At 36.4% G+C, this 15,524-nt stretch overlaps 1 protein-coding gene across 2 annotated transcripts in view; it reads left to right on the top strand.

Moving 5' to 3' along the window:
* The window catches only part of PPFIA2 (PTPRF interacting protein alpha 2), a 500,781-nt gene that overhangs the window by 400,806 nt on the left and 84,451 nt on the right, over positions 1-15,524 (top strand). For both annotated transcript variants that reach the window (XM_056114449.1, XM_056114448.1), the window contains 2 exons: positions 2,144-2,206; positions 10,249-10,340. In XM_056114449.1, coding sequence (XP_055970424.1) covers positions 2,144-2,206; positions 10,249-10,340 — 155 coding nt within the window. The remainder of the gene's footprint in view (positions 1-2,143; positions 2,207-10,248; positions 10,341-15,524) is intronic.

The following is a 15,524-nucleotide window of genomic DNA, read 5'->3' as shown; positions in this document are numbered from 1 at the left end:
AACAGTTAAAATATATTTTATTTGATAATAATTATTATTAATGATTAATTCTATATTAAGATCAGTTAAATTATTTCATTTCTATGTTATTGTAAATTGTTAATTTGATATTTGGAATTAAGTTTGAAATTGAACTATAAAATATGATCTACTAATTTATTTGGATAAAAATGAGTCCATAGGAGTTTTTTTCAATACCCTTAGTAAACTCAAATTTTAAATTATCCTTGTAACAAAAACAGACTCTAATTACTATTTGTAAAGATTCCGAGTTCCTCATATTCCATGTTTTCCTCCAGTATTCCCCCATTCAATTTTGGAGGTCATGATCAAACTCAGAGAGAGAGAAAATCAAAAGAAATTTTTTTTTGCACCTTGTGAAAAGCTTAACATCAGATACATATGTAGCTGTTTCTACATATTTACCAAAGTGGTGCATTAGAATTAAAGCATTAATTCTTTATCTGTAATACCTCCATGTAGTATTCAATTCACTATATATTTTTCTTACCCGAAGAGTTATCTATTTTATATTTTATTTATTTTTCTTTTTATTCTTTTTAATTTTTTTATTTTATAAGGCGACTCAATATTTGATTACAATTAATATTCAAACACCAATCCCACTACCATTATACCTTCCCACCACCAAATTTGGGATGTTTCCATCCCAAACCCCAATCCCTATCCCAAAGCACAAGTAAAATGATGTATTTTGTATTGTCTGTTATGGAAAACTACAACAAAGTATCCATAGAGGAGACAGTGTGAAAATTGTTCTATTTTGGAAGGGATCATTAAGACATTCTTTAGAATATCACTAACATGTTGTTAAAGGCTGAGTGATGTGAGTTTTCATATATATAACTGAAATTATATATATGCATATAATTATACATATATATTTCATTTCATTTTCATTTCATCATCCTGTTATTCGTCGATTGCCTCGAGCAGGCCCCAGTAACGTCTCTTTCATCCTAGCCCTGAGATTATATTCAAGGCTCTTTAGGAGAAGAGACCCATCATTGTTACTGGTATTTGGCATATTTGGTGCGCCACGGGGAGTTTGCCAGACTCTGCCCTGTGGGCAGGCTATATTCGATAGCCTGCAAGTTTGTCCAAAGTAGGAATGAGATAATAAAATATCATAAAAAGATGTTCTGATAAGATGTCGCGCGGCCGCGAACGCGGCCGCGCGGTTCCGGGATCTGGATTTTATAGTCTCTGAGTCTTGGCTGCTGATGGGATTACACGGCGCCAGGGGGCCAGGTGGTGGGTGTGACCCCCGCCTACTGGAATTTGGAGGATCTGGGTGGAAGATGCTCGACTCCAATTCGAGTAGGCTTGGAGGACTCGGCCCCGGAACCCGCGTGGCTTTGTCCCTCTGCCAGTACCTTCATGTGTGCGGAGAGTGGTCTCAGCATGGTGGTGGCTGGTCCTGGAGGTCTTCGGCTGCCAGAGCCCCGGTCGGGGCGGGGAGGAAAGCTCAACCCGCTCCCCTCCAAGGGACCCCAGCGAGGAATATATATATATGTTTCCCTCTATGATTTGTTGCCCACTATTTGAACCCCATCAAATGTGGTGTGGTACTTATGGAGAATGGGTAGGGAGTGGAGGCTCCGCCTGAGCATGTGGGGAATGGCCTTCATAGTGTTGGCGGTAGGGTTCTGGAGGTTTTTGGCTGCTTGGGCTGGGTTCCTTGTGGGGAAGACGCTCACCTGCCCCCCTCTGGGGCGTCCCGAATGAAACAGCTTGACACGGAGTCCAGTGGCATGGCTATGGTGGGTATCATGTTGCTCCCTTTTGGGAAAAAAAAAGTCATGTGACCTGGATGGTGGCCAATGAGGAGATTATCTGTTGCCGTCTGGAAGTGGCTCATGGTCATGATCCCTGGCTTATTTTATATTTTAAAAGGAAAGTATTTTATATTGTAAGAGGCAAGCAAAACTAAATTTTATCATCACAGTGTTAATAAAGAATTCTACATTTCAGGTATAGTTTTCTCAAGTCTCAAACTTGTTTTCTAGGGAAACTCAGAAATAAATGCAGTAAGGAAAGAATAAAAGATTTTTGAATAGTAAATAAAAGTCAATCAAAAATTATTTTCTTTGCTAATATATTATTTCTCTCCATTCTGTAGAATGTTTTAATTCAAGAATCAGAAACTTTCAGGAAAAATCTGGAAGAATCTTTACATGATAAGGTATGATAGAAATTTACATTATGTCCACTTTTCCCCCTTTATACAGTCGAATGTTTATAACTGATGAAATGTTTTTAGCTTGTTAACATTTTAATACAATTTTAACTTTAATGTTTTATCTACAAAAATGTTTATGTAATGAGCATTTTATGATGTTTACAAATCAAGCACACTAAAAATAACACTCTGCATATCCTCCTAATCTTTGCATAAAATCCTTTTTATCCTTAAGATTAATCATTATGTTGACTACAAACTGGAAAAAATAGGTTTTATTCATTTATGATTTACGTTCATAAAAGTAATGCTTTTATATAACTTGAAATTAGTAAGAATGAAAATTTTAACATTTTATTTCCTTCATATGTACAAGATAAAGAAACAAACAACAAAAAGAGAAAAATCCTTTGCATCTAACTACTGAAGATTGGTTATGCAGTGATTGGGACTAGGAGAGCAAAAAACTAGAAATGTGAACAATAGCTAAAGCTTTGGAAATGGGTGTGGTATTGTCTACACACTTGTTGAGATATATTGCTACACACTAAAAAGTTATCCAGTGTGTTAAACAGTTTTCTCCATAAAGTATTTTTAATCATTGCACTAAATTGTGTCTTGTTTGAGATAAGTTTTTATGGGAAGATATTAAATATCTATAATAAATAAGATTTTTTAAATTTTATTTTTGAAATAGTAGTCATTGAAAAGATCTGATTGAGAGGGAGATCACACATCTTAGAAGTCAGTGCATCCCAGATTAGCAGAAGTGTATTTCATTCATGTGTCAAATGAGTGAAACACACAGCAAGAACTACAAGAAGAAAAAAATCACTTTAGATAACTGCTATAATGTAGGCTGTAGGGAGGCAACACTTGACTAAAGGTTTAAGGCTGTGATGCAAATCTTTCTAATGCAATGTGTGTGACACATTTATCATGTACCACATACATATGATATTATGAGTGGGTAGTGCAGAGACAGGGAATGAATACATTCAATAACTTAAATATAAGTGAAAGTAGTTTGGCTGGAATTCATTATTCCTACTATAGGCTATATGATAGAAGAGTCAGATATAATGGCACTATGAGTGGTTAAAAATTACAAGTTCTGTTTCTTTTTTCTCTTCAAGAATGCTATAAAATTCTCCCTCATAATTGCTATCTGAATTCATTTTGGTCATAGGCCAATGAACTAATATAAAAATAGTCATCTTAGACGTGTTCTATAAATGTGTGTTGGACACAAGCTGAAAGTAAGGGAAAGAGAAGAGTGAAGAGGGTGAGATAAGAAAGGAAGAGAAATCTGTTGGGAGGGAGATAAGAGGAGGGGAACAAAGAAAGGAAAAAAAATAGAAAGGGATAATGGATGATAAGAAAGAAAAGATTAAATGAAGGAAGAAAGAGAGAGAGTAAAGAAGGGAGGGAGGGGAAAAGCAGAACTGTAAACAATGAAGCCATTGAAAAAGATGAGAGGATAAACATGAGAGCAAGCATACAGGTAACCCAGTAGAATGTGTGTTTTATGTTGATTTTAAAAATATTTGATTTCATCATTGTATAATTGAAACCCAAGCACAAAACTTGTAAGTCTACAACTATACCTCATGGTGTCTCACTAATAAAATTTTTTTTTAAAAATTTTAAAAAAATAAAAGAAGCAAGTAACCAAGATTAAATAAACAAATAAATAAGTATTAATATTCTCAGAAAAAAATTGATTTCACTGTCAGAGTCACACAATCTCCTGAAAAACATATTATAGCACCATACCAAATCTCGGCCTCACACAGACTTTTTGAGTTAGCTTAAGGTAGCTTAAGTTAGCTGAGTTAAGTTAGTTAAGTTAGTTAAGTTAAGTTAGTTGAGTTAGCTTAAGGTAGGTAGTTCAAAAAGCCTGCATGAATCTCAAAGATTTCACCAGGCTCTTTAAGGTACACATGGCCTCAACAAAGAGAGAAGGGTAGAGAACAAAATATATGCAAGAGTACAGAGAAAACAAAAATAGTCGCTTTGCCAAATCAACTAAAGTTTGCTGTGACTAGTTACTTTGTTTAAAAAATTAGCTGTGACCTGAGTGTGAAATTTGAACTATCTTCTACTCGAAGTCTATGCTAACCAAAATTCTGGCAAAAATATCATTACCCAATTATCCCCACCTACCAAAACCTTTTAGCTCAATAATCTGTCCAAGCAATCTGCAGTCCTAACTGTTTCATGCTTTGAATTCTTATCTAATCATGCCCATCCTAAAGGAAGCAAATTAGCAAGCAAATGCCCCTTTTCTGAGTAGCAACCTTACTGCAGAAGGGGTTATCTCCCTTTCTTGTGTTTTAACCACAACTCTTGTAACTACCCCAATTTTAACTCAATAACCTGTAGCTCATAAAACTTTATCAGGAAAATCATATTCCACCACTTCTTTTGTTTCTCTTCTTCATCTTGATCTATAAAAATTTAAATCCATATGATTCTTTGGATTTTTTTTCCATATTTAGTCTCTGGATATCTCATCTGGTCTTCTGGATTTAAATATGTTTTTAAAACTGAGCAATAAAAAATTTAGATCATCTACTAGTTTTTTCCCTGAGTGTTGGTTCATATATTCAAGAACCTACTCATTATCTCTATTTGAATAAGTAGTTATGTCTCACACTTAAACCAACCCATCCCCTATTGAGACTTCTCATTAGCAATAGTATCCTCAGTAAAACTTTTTTTTTTGTTTCCTCTAAGGGTTAACACCTATGGGATTTATGTTGGACCCTATGTCCTGTTCAGTAGAAATTTTATTAGTTTTGTCTTCAAAATATAACCATGTCTAGCCCTCCCTTCCATAAATTTCTTGTCTTTGTTTTTGGAAGAATAATAGTAATTTACTTCCCTCCTTCCCAGGATTATTCACTGATTCATCTCACAACTATAAATAAACATGTTAGTTCTCTCTTCTTCAAAAATCCTCCAAATATTTCCTCTTTCTCACAGAGTCAAAGTCAGATTTTAAAATTATTTACAGGTTTCATGGAATTAGCTCAAGCAGTATGTGTATCTCTAAGATGAATTCTCAGCATTGCATGTCCCTTTAGGGACTTTGAAGGTGGCCTTAGTAAAAAGTCAAAAGCAGGAGTCAGAGCAATAGAAAGCACATGCCTTGCAACTAATATTCAGTCCCAGGAACCACATGACCCTCCAATTGCCATGGGATCTATATATGAAAACCTCTGAGTACCACAAGGTTTGGTTCTGGAGGTCAAGGTGACCTGAGTAATTCTCAGTAGTAACACATTGTCACATGTTCTTTGGACCACTAGACCTGTTGACTGAGAATCCCCAGAGGGGCCCGGGTCATCCTGAATATTGCTTGTAAGACCAGAAAAAAAGTGACTCACAAAAACCTTTCAGGTCCTTCTCTTCTGTAGCCCTGGAACAATACTTCCCTATATCCATTCTGTCTTTTTCTCCTAAAACTCTAATTTAGACACACTGATATCCATACCTTTCATTTCTCATTTCCCATTGTTTTTGACTTCACCTTAGTTAGCTCTTTGCTCAAATATGACATTATTTGAGAATTCTTAAGTGATTCTTCTATTTTTTTCCCTCCAGACATCCGATAGACCCCATTTTTAATAGATTATAAATTGCATATCCTGGGGACTGCACAGCAAGAGGCATTCAATGCATATTTGTGGAAACAGCAAAGGTTAGGACAAAGTAGGTTAGAAATCTTAGATAATTATAAGCAAATAATTCATTTGTTTTTACATGTTTTATAAAAAAGCACATGTGTGGGGAAGAGATTGAATAAAGCTGATCTCTCTGAAAGTCAGTGAATTCTGCAGAAAGCTAGAAAGATTGTAGTGTAAGATGGTGGTAGTAAGAACAAAAATAGGAAAGGGAAATACTAAGAAAAACATTGCAAAAGCCACATTAACAAAATATGGATGACACATGAGTGAAGAAACACCAAAAAAAAAAAAATAAAGCAAAACAAAGGGTCAGCGAGATAATTGAAGGGATTGGAGCACATGTCTCACATATAGAGACCCTTTGTTAAAACCCCAACAGCACATTGTTCCACGAATGTCCATTTGGAGTCCTAGTGACCTGAAGAAGCAAAGTTCCCAACAAGACTGACATCTCTTGCCTGAACTCTGTATGTTGAAGACTTGAAGATTGAGCATCTCTGAGAATGGCACTAGGGTTCCCAGATATACTTGTTTGCAAGGTCCCACTGCCCCTCCCCCCCAATCTCATTAGTTATTGCCTTATTCTCTGTCAATAGCAAAATAAGCTATTGATAGATGACTAAATTTGAATGGCAATAGAATACTCGAAGGACACATTTTCATATTTCTTAAAATATAAAAGTTATACGCTTTCATGCTAATAAGAATCTATTAACATTTATTAACAGTTGTAAAACACTCCCATCTTCATGAATTTAGACACTGCAACTGATATTGCTGACCTGAATAAACTCTCAGATCTAAAATTAATTGTTAAATTTCAAATTCATTATTTTAATTAACATTATATTTTTTATTTTTTGTAAAGTAAAGTAAAGGCCCTCCCGTTGATCATCGATTTGCTCGAGCAGGCCCAGTAACATCTCCTTTGGAGACTTTGTTGTTACTGTGTTTGGCATATCAAATACATCACGGGAAGCTTGCCAGGCTCTGCTGTGTGGGCAAGATACTCTTGGTAGCTTGCCGGGCTCTCCGAGAGGAGCAGAGGAATCGAACTCGGGTCGGCCATGTTGGCTGCGTGCAAGGCAAACGCCCTACTGCTGTGCTATTATTTTTTGTAATGGTGATGAATTTTTAATTAATTTCATCAAGTATTATTTTCCTTTCTTTTTCTGCCCTTTATCTTCCTTTATCTTCAAAGAATAGCAGAAAAATTGTTTATAGTGTACTTTTTTGTTAATGAAAAAACTGGTTATGATTTATACTCCGTAGTGTGAAGTAATAGAAGCATAGATAGTCATACATTAGTAATACCATATGCTTATAGAAATACAAAGTTACTAAATGCCAGGGAATATAAATAATTGTTCATTGATTTCTGCTTTTCGCATGTTCATTATAGTGGCAATAATCAGACACATTTTCCAATCATTTCAACTAAAGTTTTGGGTTTTTTGTTTGTTTGTTTTTGGTCACTCCCAGCTATGCTTAGGTCTCACTCCTGGCTCTGCATTAAAGAACTAATTCTGATGATGCTCAGGGAACCACGTGGGATACTGATGATCAAATCCAAGTTGGCCACATCTAAGGCAGATGCTCTACACACTATGCAATCACTTTGGCCCCTCATGACAAATAAAGTTTATTTTTAATTTTTTTTATTAAGAAACCACATTTGCGGCCACATGACCTCTTGTAGTCTAGCTCACTGATGTATTAAAAGCAGCACACATATGTTTGGTTTTAACATACTTGCTTGTATTCTCTTAAATAGATTCTCTGTCCCTTTCAGAGAGCCAGGCAAGCTACCGAGAATATCCTGCCTGCACAGCAAAGCCTGACGTTAGGGCATGGTTCTAGATCTCCACATATGGTACAAAGAAACTATTCAGAGAATGCAATGGGCAGACAAGGTTTATTGTTCTAGCCGGGCTAGGGTCAAGCTCCACCTAGGTCACGCAAGGTCAGGATTCTGAGCAAGACCCCGAGCCTTTTTAAGGAAGATCTTATATAGGTCCTTACCGGCTGTTAGGACAAAGCCCACGCAGTACATAGCCAATGAATTTGTAACACACAGAGCCAGCACAGTACATCACTGTTAAGCAAGCGAAACATGTTGGGAATGTTAAGCCTTGGGTAATCTTCCTTAACATCCATATCCTGCGTTATCAGTCACTCAGTCACCCTGAGGCACCTGCATCTGGGTGCCAGGCCCCAGGGAGAATAACAGACCATTTTATGAGATATGGTTCCTGTAAAGCAGATCTGAGAAAAACAAGCTGGTTCCTGTGAGTTAGTTCCGGGCCTGTTTCTTGTCATTCTGAGCCCGTTCCTCGTTCCTCACACTGGCAAGCTCCCCGTGGCATATTCGTATGCCAAAAACAGTAACAATAAAGGGTCTCATTCCCCTGACCCTGAAAGAGCCTCCAATACAGCACTGTTGGGAAGGACGAGTAAGGAGAGGCTGCTAAAATCCCAGATCTGGGACAAATAAAGGCATTACAGGTGCCTGCTTGAGAAAATCTATGAACAACGGGATGACAGTGATACATTGATACAGTGATTAAGAAACCATTATTGATGGAGTTTTTCATGGTTGAGTTTTATATACATATACCCTGCCCCAACACCAGCTCCACCATTAGTGTCCAGCTTCCTGATACCAGTGACCCAGGATCCTGCAACTAACCACTATATCCCAGCCTGCCTCTTTGAAAGCACATTTTTATATTCGGCGATTGTGGTTTGAATGTCCTCCTTATTTCATTGTTATTAACTCTGAGAGTTTGGATATATAGTTATAGCAATGCTCTAGAACACTGGTACACCTGAGGCCCTTCACCCTTGCTCCACATTATTCCTGTCTGCCTCTTATTTTTTCCCTTGATTGATTTCCTTCTCTCTCCTTCTGCTCTATGTACTCTTGGGTCAGGGAATCTAAGCATTTGCCCTCTCTTTTCTATACTTCATTCCCTCATCTGTAAAATCTAAGTATGCTGAAGGTTGTGTGTTCGCGGGCTCTCTTGAGGGCTCTGTTTCACCACCTGTGTTAGGTGCTCTTGAGACACTGTGTGTGTGGCCTGGATTGGGAGGGCTATTGGCCAAGAACAAACAAAGGAAGAAACCACCAGGCTGGTTGGTCTTAGTTACAGTTTATTCCAATCTTCTCTTCATTCACTTCAGCCTCCCCTCTCCTCTTTCTCCTACTTCCTTATCTCTCCAGGCTGATACTGTCCCCAGTCAGGTAGCCAAATCAACATGAGAAAGCCTTTCCTGAGGGCTCACCAAGTTCAAAGGGAACACCACCTAAAAGGCATTCCATAGGCCTTCCTGACTGCCCAATGGCAAAATACCTCCTAAGGTGTTTTTCTCCTTTCCTCAGTCCAATATCTATCAACATATCCATACTAGCTATTTTTGTATGGACACAGTAAGGCATAACATTGAGACTTGTCAGACTACAGTGCTCAGGACAGATTAATCATTCCTAACCCTAGCAGGGTCCAAATCTAGTTATTACTTTTTGGATCATGACAGCATTTGTCCTTGATGAAGCTCTTAACTTATAGTTAAGCATTATGGCGTTTTGGCCACGCCCATCTCCATGCCAGGGTAGCATATAGCTCACCCCTTGTCCTGGTTCCATCCTGTCCCTCATCAGGACCCTACTTTTGGGGGCGCTAGGAAGAAAGGGCAACTGAGGCTTAGGTGAGAAAACAGATGCCCAGGAGGGAAATATCACTGAGAGTCACATTACAAAGGCATGTCTTCTTATGTCCATACAAAAAGGACATTGCTCTTAATAGACTATGCAAAGGACTTGGGGAGAAGAGAAAAACAATATTTACAAATCAACAGAGCACAAAAAAGAATTTACAAATAAACACAGAGGAATGGGAACACTGTGATGGGAGCAACCCAATAAACCTAACCTACCTGAGGCTATGCAGGAAGGACAAAATCCTACACTCATCCTTGCTTTATACCATATATAAGCAAGATCATACTATGTTTGTTCTTCTTCTGGCTTACTTCACTTAACATACCCAATACATTTTAATATATGTCTTCCTTAAAGAATTAAGCTTAAGGCTGGCAAGATTGTATAGTGGGTAAGGAATTTTAGTCTGCATGCAGCTGACCTAGGTTTGACCCTTGACACCACATATAGTCCTTCAAGCCCTGTCAGGCTCTCAGCACAGAGCCAGAAGTAATCCCTCAACAATACTGTGTGTGGCCCCAAATGTGAAACAAAGAAATAAATAAACAAAAACATTAACTTGGTACATAATAACTAAGTATGGAATTTGGGGCCTGTGCATATCATCTGAGCAATACTTCTTTGAATTTTAGGAACGATTGGCAGAAGAAATTGAAAAGCTGAGATCTGAATTGGACCAAATGAAAATGAGAACTGGATCTTTAATTGAACCCACAATATCAAGGTAACATTAAATCAAAATTTTATGAGTAGTTTACTAGACAGCAGTAGGAATTCACTTGTAATTTATATGGCTCAAATAAAAATGATGATTATCTTAACTACTCAGCAGTTATTTTGCTAATTTGAGTTCTTACCGATTTGCAAATTCAGACCCAGTAAATATCTCTTTGGCAGAATATGTATTTTGCATGTACAATTCCTAGGTTCAATTCCTTGCAAAGCAAAAGAAACCCAAAAAACTAATTTATAGACTCAGTCCTCACAAATCTATAATTTAGGTTTGCTTTCTTCAAATGAGCATTTTTTTATTAGTGCCTTTTTTTCTGTCCTTACAATGATAGCAATATATTTTAAAATTATAAATGGATTAAAAAATTCTATATAAAGAAAATGCACCTCCTTATAGGAAGATATATTGGCCTTTTAATCTACATGAACATGTTTTCAATGCTTGATGCTATAGAAGAATACCATTGGTTTGTCACTTACCTTCTCTTCTGTGAAAGTCATTGCAAATGAGGAGGTAATAAATTATATGAAACGAATTCATATTAAAATACATACATATTAATTCTATTTTGACTTGATAATCGATTTTGAAAAAAGAGGTACTGAAACAATTATTTTTTCTATAGAATGAAAGATTTCAATCACATAAATTTTTTAATTCCTTTATTTAAGTTGATAAGAAACTCCAGACAAATTCATTCGATTGTTATTTTTTACAAAATAACATAAATTGTTTGAATCTTTTGACCACCATGTAACTTAGAAGTTCTATATTCTTGATCTTATGCTTATGCTAAGAATATTACTTCATGAAGGTTATACTTCTTTTGTCTATTTGGATTATACACAGGGAAAGTGGCATACCGTGTGCTTTTAATAGATATTGTCAAATGGTTGGATACTTGTTAAAGCATTTCAAATTCTCAGACAAAAAATACTAATTAGAAAAAATTCTAGAAGCTTATATCCTTCTCAATAAATATTTTAACAAGAATATCATTACTCTGTCTATATTAAGTATATAAAACACAATTCTACAGCTATGAAAACATGCAAAGAACTTTATATATGTAAAATTTTGAAAATCACTAGATTTTCTAAAAATGTCATCCTGATTTTTATACCTAAACTCAAATAATTTATTCAATGACATATGTTCTCATTTTATGGTGGTGGTGCTGATGATGGAAAGTAAGCATTCTTCAATCAATAAATATATTCCAATAAGACCAAATGATGACTTAATTATCTTTTTAGCTATAGAGGTGCTTTTAAAAGCCTATGACTGCCAAGGAGTATCACTAAAAGTATGACATATTTTTGAAATGAATGATCATTGGAAAGCTTGAAAACCTCAGAAAGGAAAACTATTCACTGATACAAGGATTATATTAGAAACAATTTCAGAACAAGAATACAATACTAATGTCCCTAGTCACAAACTGAATATCATTGTCAGCTATTTGATTTGGAAAATAATTAATATTATTCTAATGTTACACATATACATGAACTTATAGTTTTGCATATTCATCCCTATTTAAAATGTGTATGTGTAGATAGTTTTGCATAAAGTAATATTTATGGATTCTGATGATCTCATAAGCCAACTTTGCAAATAAAATGAGAAAACTGAGTAAGGTAGTTTTGTAAACAGTAAATATATAAAATTTTAAGTAACGTATGGTATAACTAAACTGATAAAATTTATAAGTTGCCAGATTAATGAGTATTTATTAAACAGCAATAACTTATTAAACCTATGTACTTTGGCAAGTTCACATTAATGGTAGCACTGTAGCACTGTCATCCTGTTGTTCATCAATTTGCTCAAGCGGGCCCAGTAATGTCTCTATTGTGAGACTTCTTGTTACTGTGTTCGGTATATCAAATACATCACAGGTAGCTTGCTAGGCTTTGCCGTGCAGGCGAGATACTGTCCGTAGCATGCCGGGTTCTCTGAGAGGGGTGAAGGAATCAAACCTGGCCCGGCAGGGCTGGCTGCGTGCAAGGCAAACGGCCTATAACTGTGCTGTCGCTCCAGTGAATTTTAGCGAATTACTAAATATTGCATCAAGAGTCTTGGGAAGTTATTCATATTATTTTTGTGGCCGGGAGATTGATTTTGGAGTGTTAGATCGAATTAGAGGAGCCAGGTATAGTTCAGTGGTTGAGTACCTGCTTTTCAGGAATGAACTCAAAAAGTTTAGCCCTACATAAGAATTCCATTCCCAGAGGCACTGCCTTTTATGATTCTTGGTGCCATTACAAAGTGTGTGATCTTTGGTACACCATAAGCAAGCATGTACTATCCCTTCTCATTGCAACAAAAATAAATGAAAGGGAAGGGGGAAAATAGAGTTGGAAACATGACTCAATCTTTCATTTTTTCATTGCTCAGAGAGTTGAAGTTATCTTTGCCAAATACAAAATCAGTTTATTGGAGAGGTAAACCCTAAGTCTACTCATCTTGGCCTAGTGCCTTTTCTACTAATCCTTCTGGTTCCCACCAAAGTTAAGTCTGTGGTACAAACAAATCAATATCTGTAAATATTTGTAAAAGCTGCTTCAATATGTAAACCAGATTCTAGATATTCAAGATAGGACAAGTAAATCATATAGTACCTGTAGAAAAGAAGAAGATGCATTAAAACATCCGGTAAAGTTTGTTGGGTTTTATTCGTTTTGTTTTGTTTTATTTTGAGCCACACCTGTAAATGGTCAGGTTTACTCCTGGCTCCACACTCAAGAATTAATCCTTGAAGTACTTGTGGGATCATCTGGGGTCCTGAGGGTTGAACCCAGTATGGCCATATGCAAAGCAAGTGCCTGCCCCGCTGTACATCTCCAGCCCCAAAGTTTATTTTTAATCTTACATGTGTGAAGGAGGAAAAAGATGAACTACGTTAGTTAATAGAAGTAACCAATATCCTCTACCAGTATATCTTCAAAGAAGAAAATGAAGTGAGTTCCAGAGTTTACAGAAAAGGCTTAAATTTGTTCAACTCTGAAGAAAGGGTAGGACCAAGATAATTAGAACTGTGGGGTATCAGAGAGATAACACAGTGTTTAGTGTTTAGACCACTTGTCTTGCATGCACAGATCCTGGTTCATTGCCTGGCATCACATTTGTTTCCACAGTATCACCAAGAGTGACCCCTGAGCATAGAGTCAGGAGTAGCTTCTGAGCATGCTCAGATATAGCCCAACCCTCTTCCCTACACACACACACACACACACACACACACACACATACACACACACACAGTGGGGGAACATTCCAGGAAGCAGAAAAATAACACTATTACTCAAAGAAATCTAATAACATTTATCTTAGAAAGGTCTTTTGTTAGAGTGCATATGCATAGGCCTTCCCCTAGAGGAATTAATGATCGCATTGCGATGTAGACCTCCAAGTTCTTCTCAAAACATTCTGTACCCAAAATGTTTAGAAGTTCAACTGTATGATAAGATTGCTTTCAGTTCATCCTGGTATGGGACTTTCACTAATGAGAAAAAAAAAAGAGTAGGAATAGTAACTTCTTTGGATGAAGTAAAAACAATGAATTCATCTAACATTGGTGCTGGCAGAAGTTTTTGTTTAAATTTTAATTGTACTTCATATAACATTGTTATAATAGTGTTAAATTTTATGATTTTGATGCATAAAATTAGTGCCCTTCACCAACACTAAACTCTCCAGTATCATTTTTTTCTTTAAGAATCAATTTAGCACATTCTTTTTGCCAAATATTATAGTACAGAATTTCATTGCTGAAAGAATTACATTGCTGAAAGAATAAGTGTTTTTAGGAGCCAGCTGTAAGGGCTAGAGCATATACCAGGACTTGATGAGTCTGCAAGTAGACCCAGCATGCATAGTTTCCCAGGAACCACCAGTTTCTGACTCTGATGTAAATTTGGCAGGTAGGGAGTGTACAGACTAGAGATGACTTTCTTAAGGTCATTGAAAAGCTCTAAGGATTACTGATAGGACCATATTTATATCTAGTCCCACTGTATTATTATTTTTTTACATTATGATGTTGGAAATTGAACCCAGGTTTTCCATTTGCAAGTCAGACACTCTACCACTGAGTCATTTGCCCAGTTCTTATGTCATGTTTTTTATAAATGATCTGAAGCTGTGAGACAAGAAAATAATACAATTAAGATGATGAGTTATAATTTTATGAATACCTAATAAACATTATTTAACTGAATACTCACAGACAAATCATCCGTAAACTATTCTGAGGTGGTTTAGTTTAGACTATGGAGCAATAGCAGAGTGAGTAGGGCATTTGCCTTGCAAGTGGCCGGCCCGGCCGACCCGAGTTTGATTCCTCCACCCCTTTCAGAGAGCCCGGCAAGCTACCGAGAGTATCTTGACTGCATGTCACAGCCTGGCAAGCTACCCATGATGTATTCAATATGCCAAACACAGTAACAAGTCTCACAGTGGAGACATTAGTGGGCCCACATGAGCAAATCGATGAACAACGGGAGGACAGTGATAACAGTGCTACATATTTAATTACATACTACCCTGATCATATGACGGTGAACTAAAATTTGGTCTTTGTTATAATTATTCAAATTAAAACCAGTTAATGTGATTAAGACTCAAAGGTGAGGCCAGAGAGATAGTACGGTGGGTACGGCACTTGCCTTGTATTTGACTGATCCAGGCTTAATCTCTGACATCCTTATAAGGTCCCCAGATCACACCAGTAGTGATTGCTAGTATAGATCCAGAAATACACTTAAGCATCACCAGGTGTGGCCCCAAAACAAAAACAAAAAATATTCAAGTTAAATACTGTAAAAAAAAAACCTGTTATGTATTTTAAGACTGTTTCTTTGGTTTATATTATTTAATAGACTATTTGACATAACAAAGACATCATAAATAAAGTCAACATCTTCTGCTGTAAAATACAGTATCTTACCAACATGTTTTGTCTTGCCAAATTTTCTTTTTCTCATTAAGAAAACTAATAAAGTATAGTTGTTTAACAGAAACCCCAAGTTCTAAAGAAAACATAGCTTTAAGCATATTTTCTACTAATGATGGATTATTTTAGAGGACAACATGCCACTGTTATCAACATCATTGTTGTAGCAAGAAACAGAATGTTAGAGATCTATAAATAAATGGCATGCCCAAGGAAAC

Source organism: Sorex fumeus, unplaced genomic scaffold, assembly GCF_029834395.1.
Source record: "Sorex fumeus unplaced genomic scaffold, SorFum_2.1 ptg000003l, whole genome shotgun sequence".
Classification (NCBI taxonomy): domain Eukaryota; kingdom Metazoa; phylum Chordata; class Mammalia; order Eulipotyphla; family Soricidae; genus Sorex; species Sorex fumeus.
Note: the sequence above shows the minus strand (reverse complement) of the source record. Positions and strands in the feature narration are given on the sequence as shown.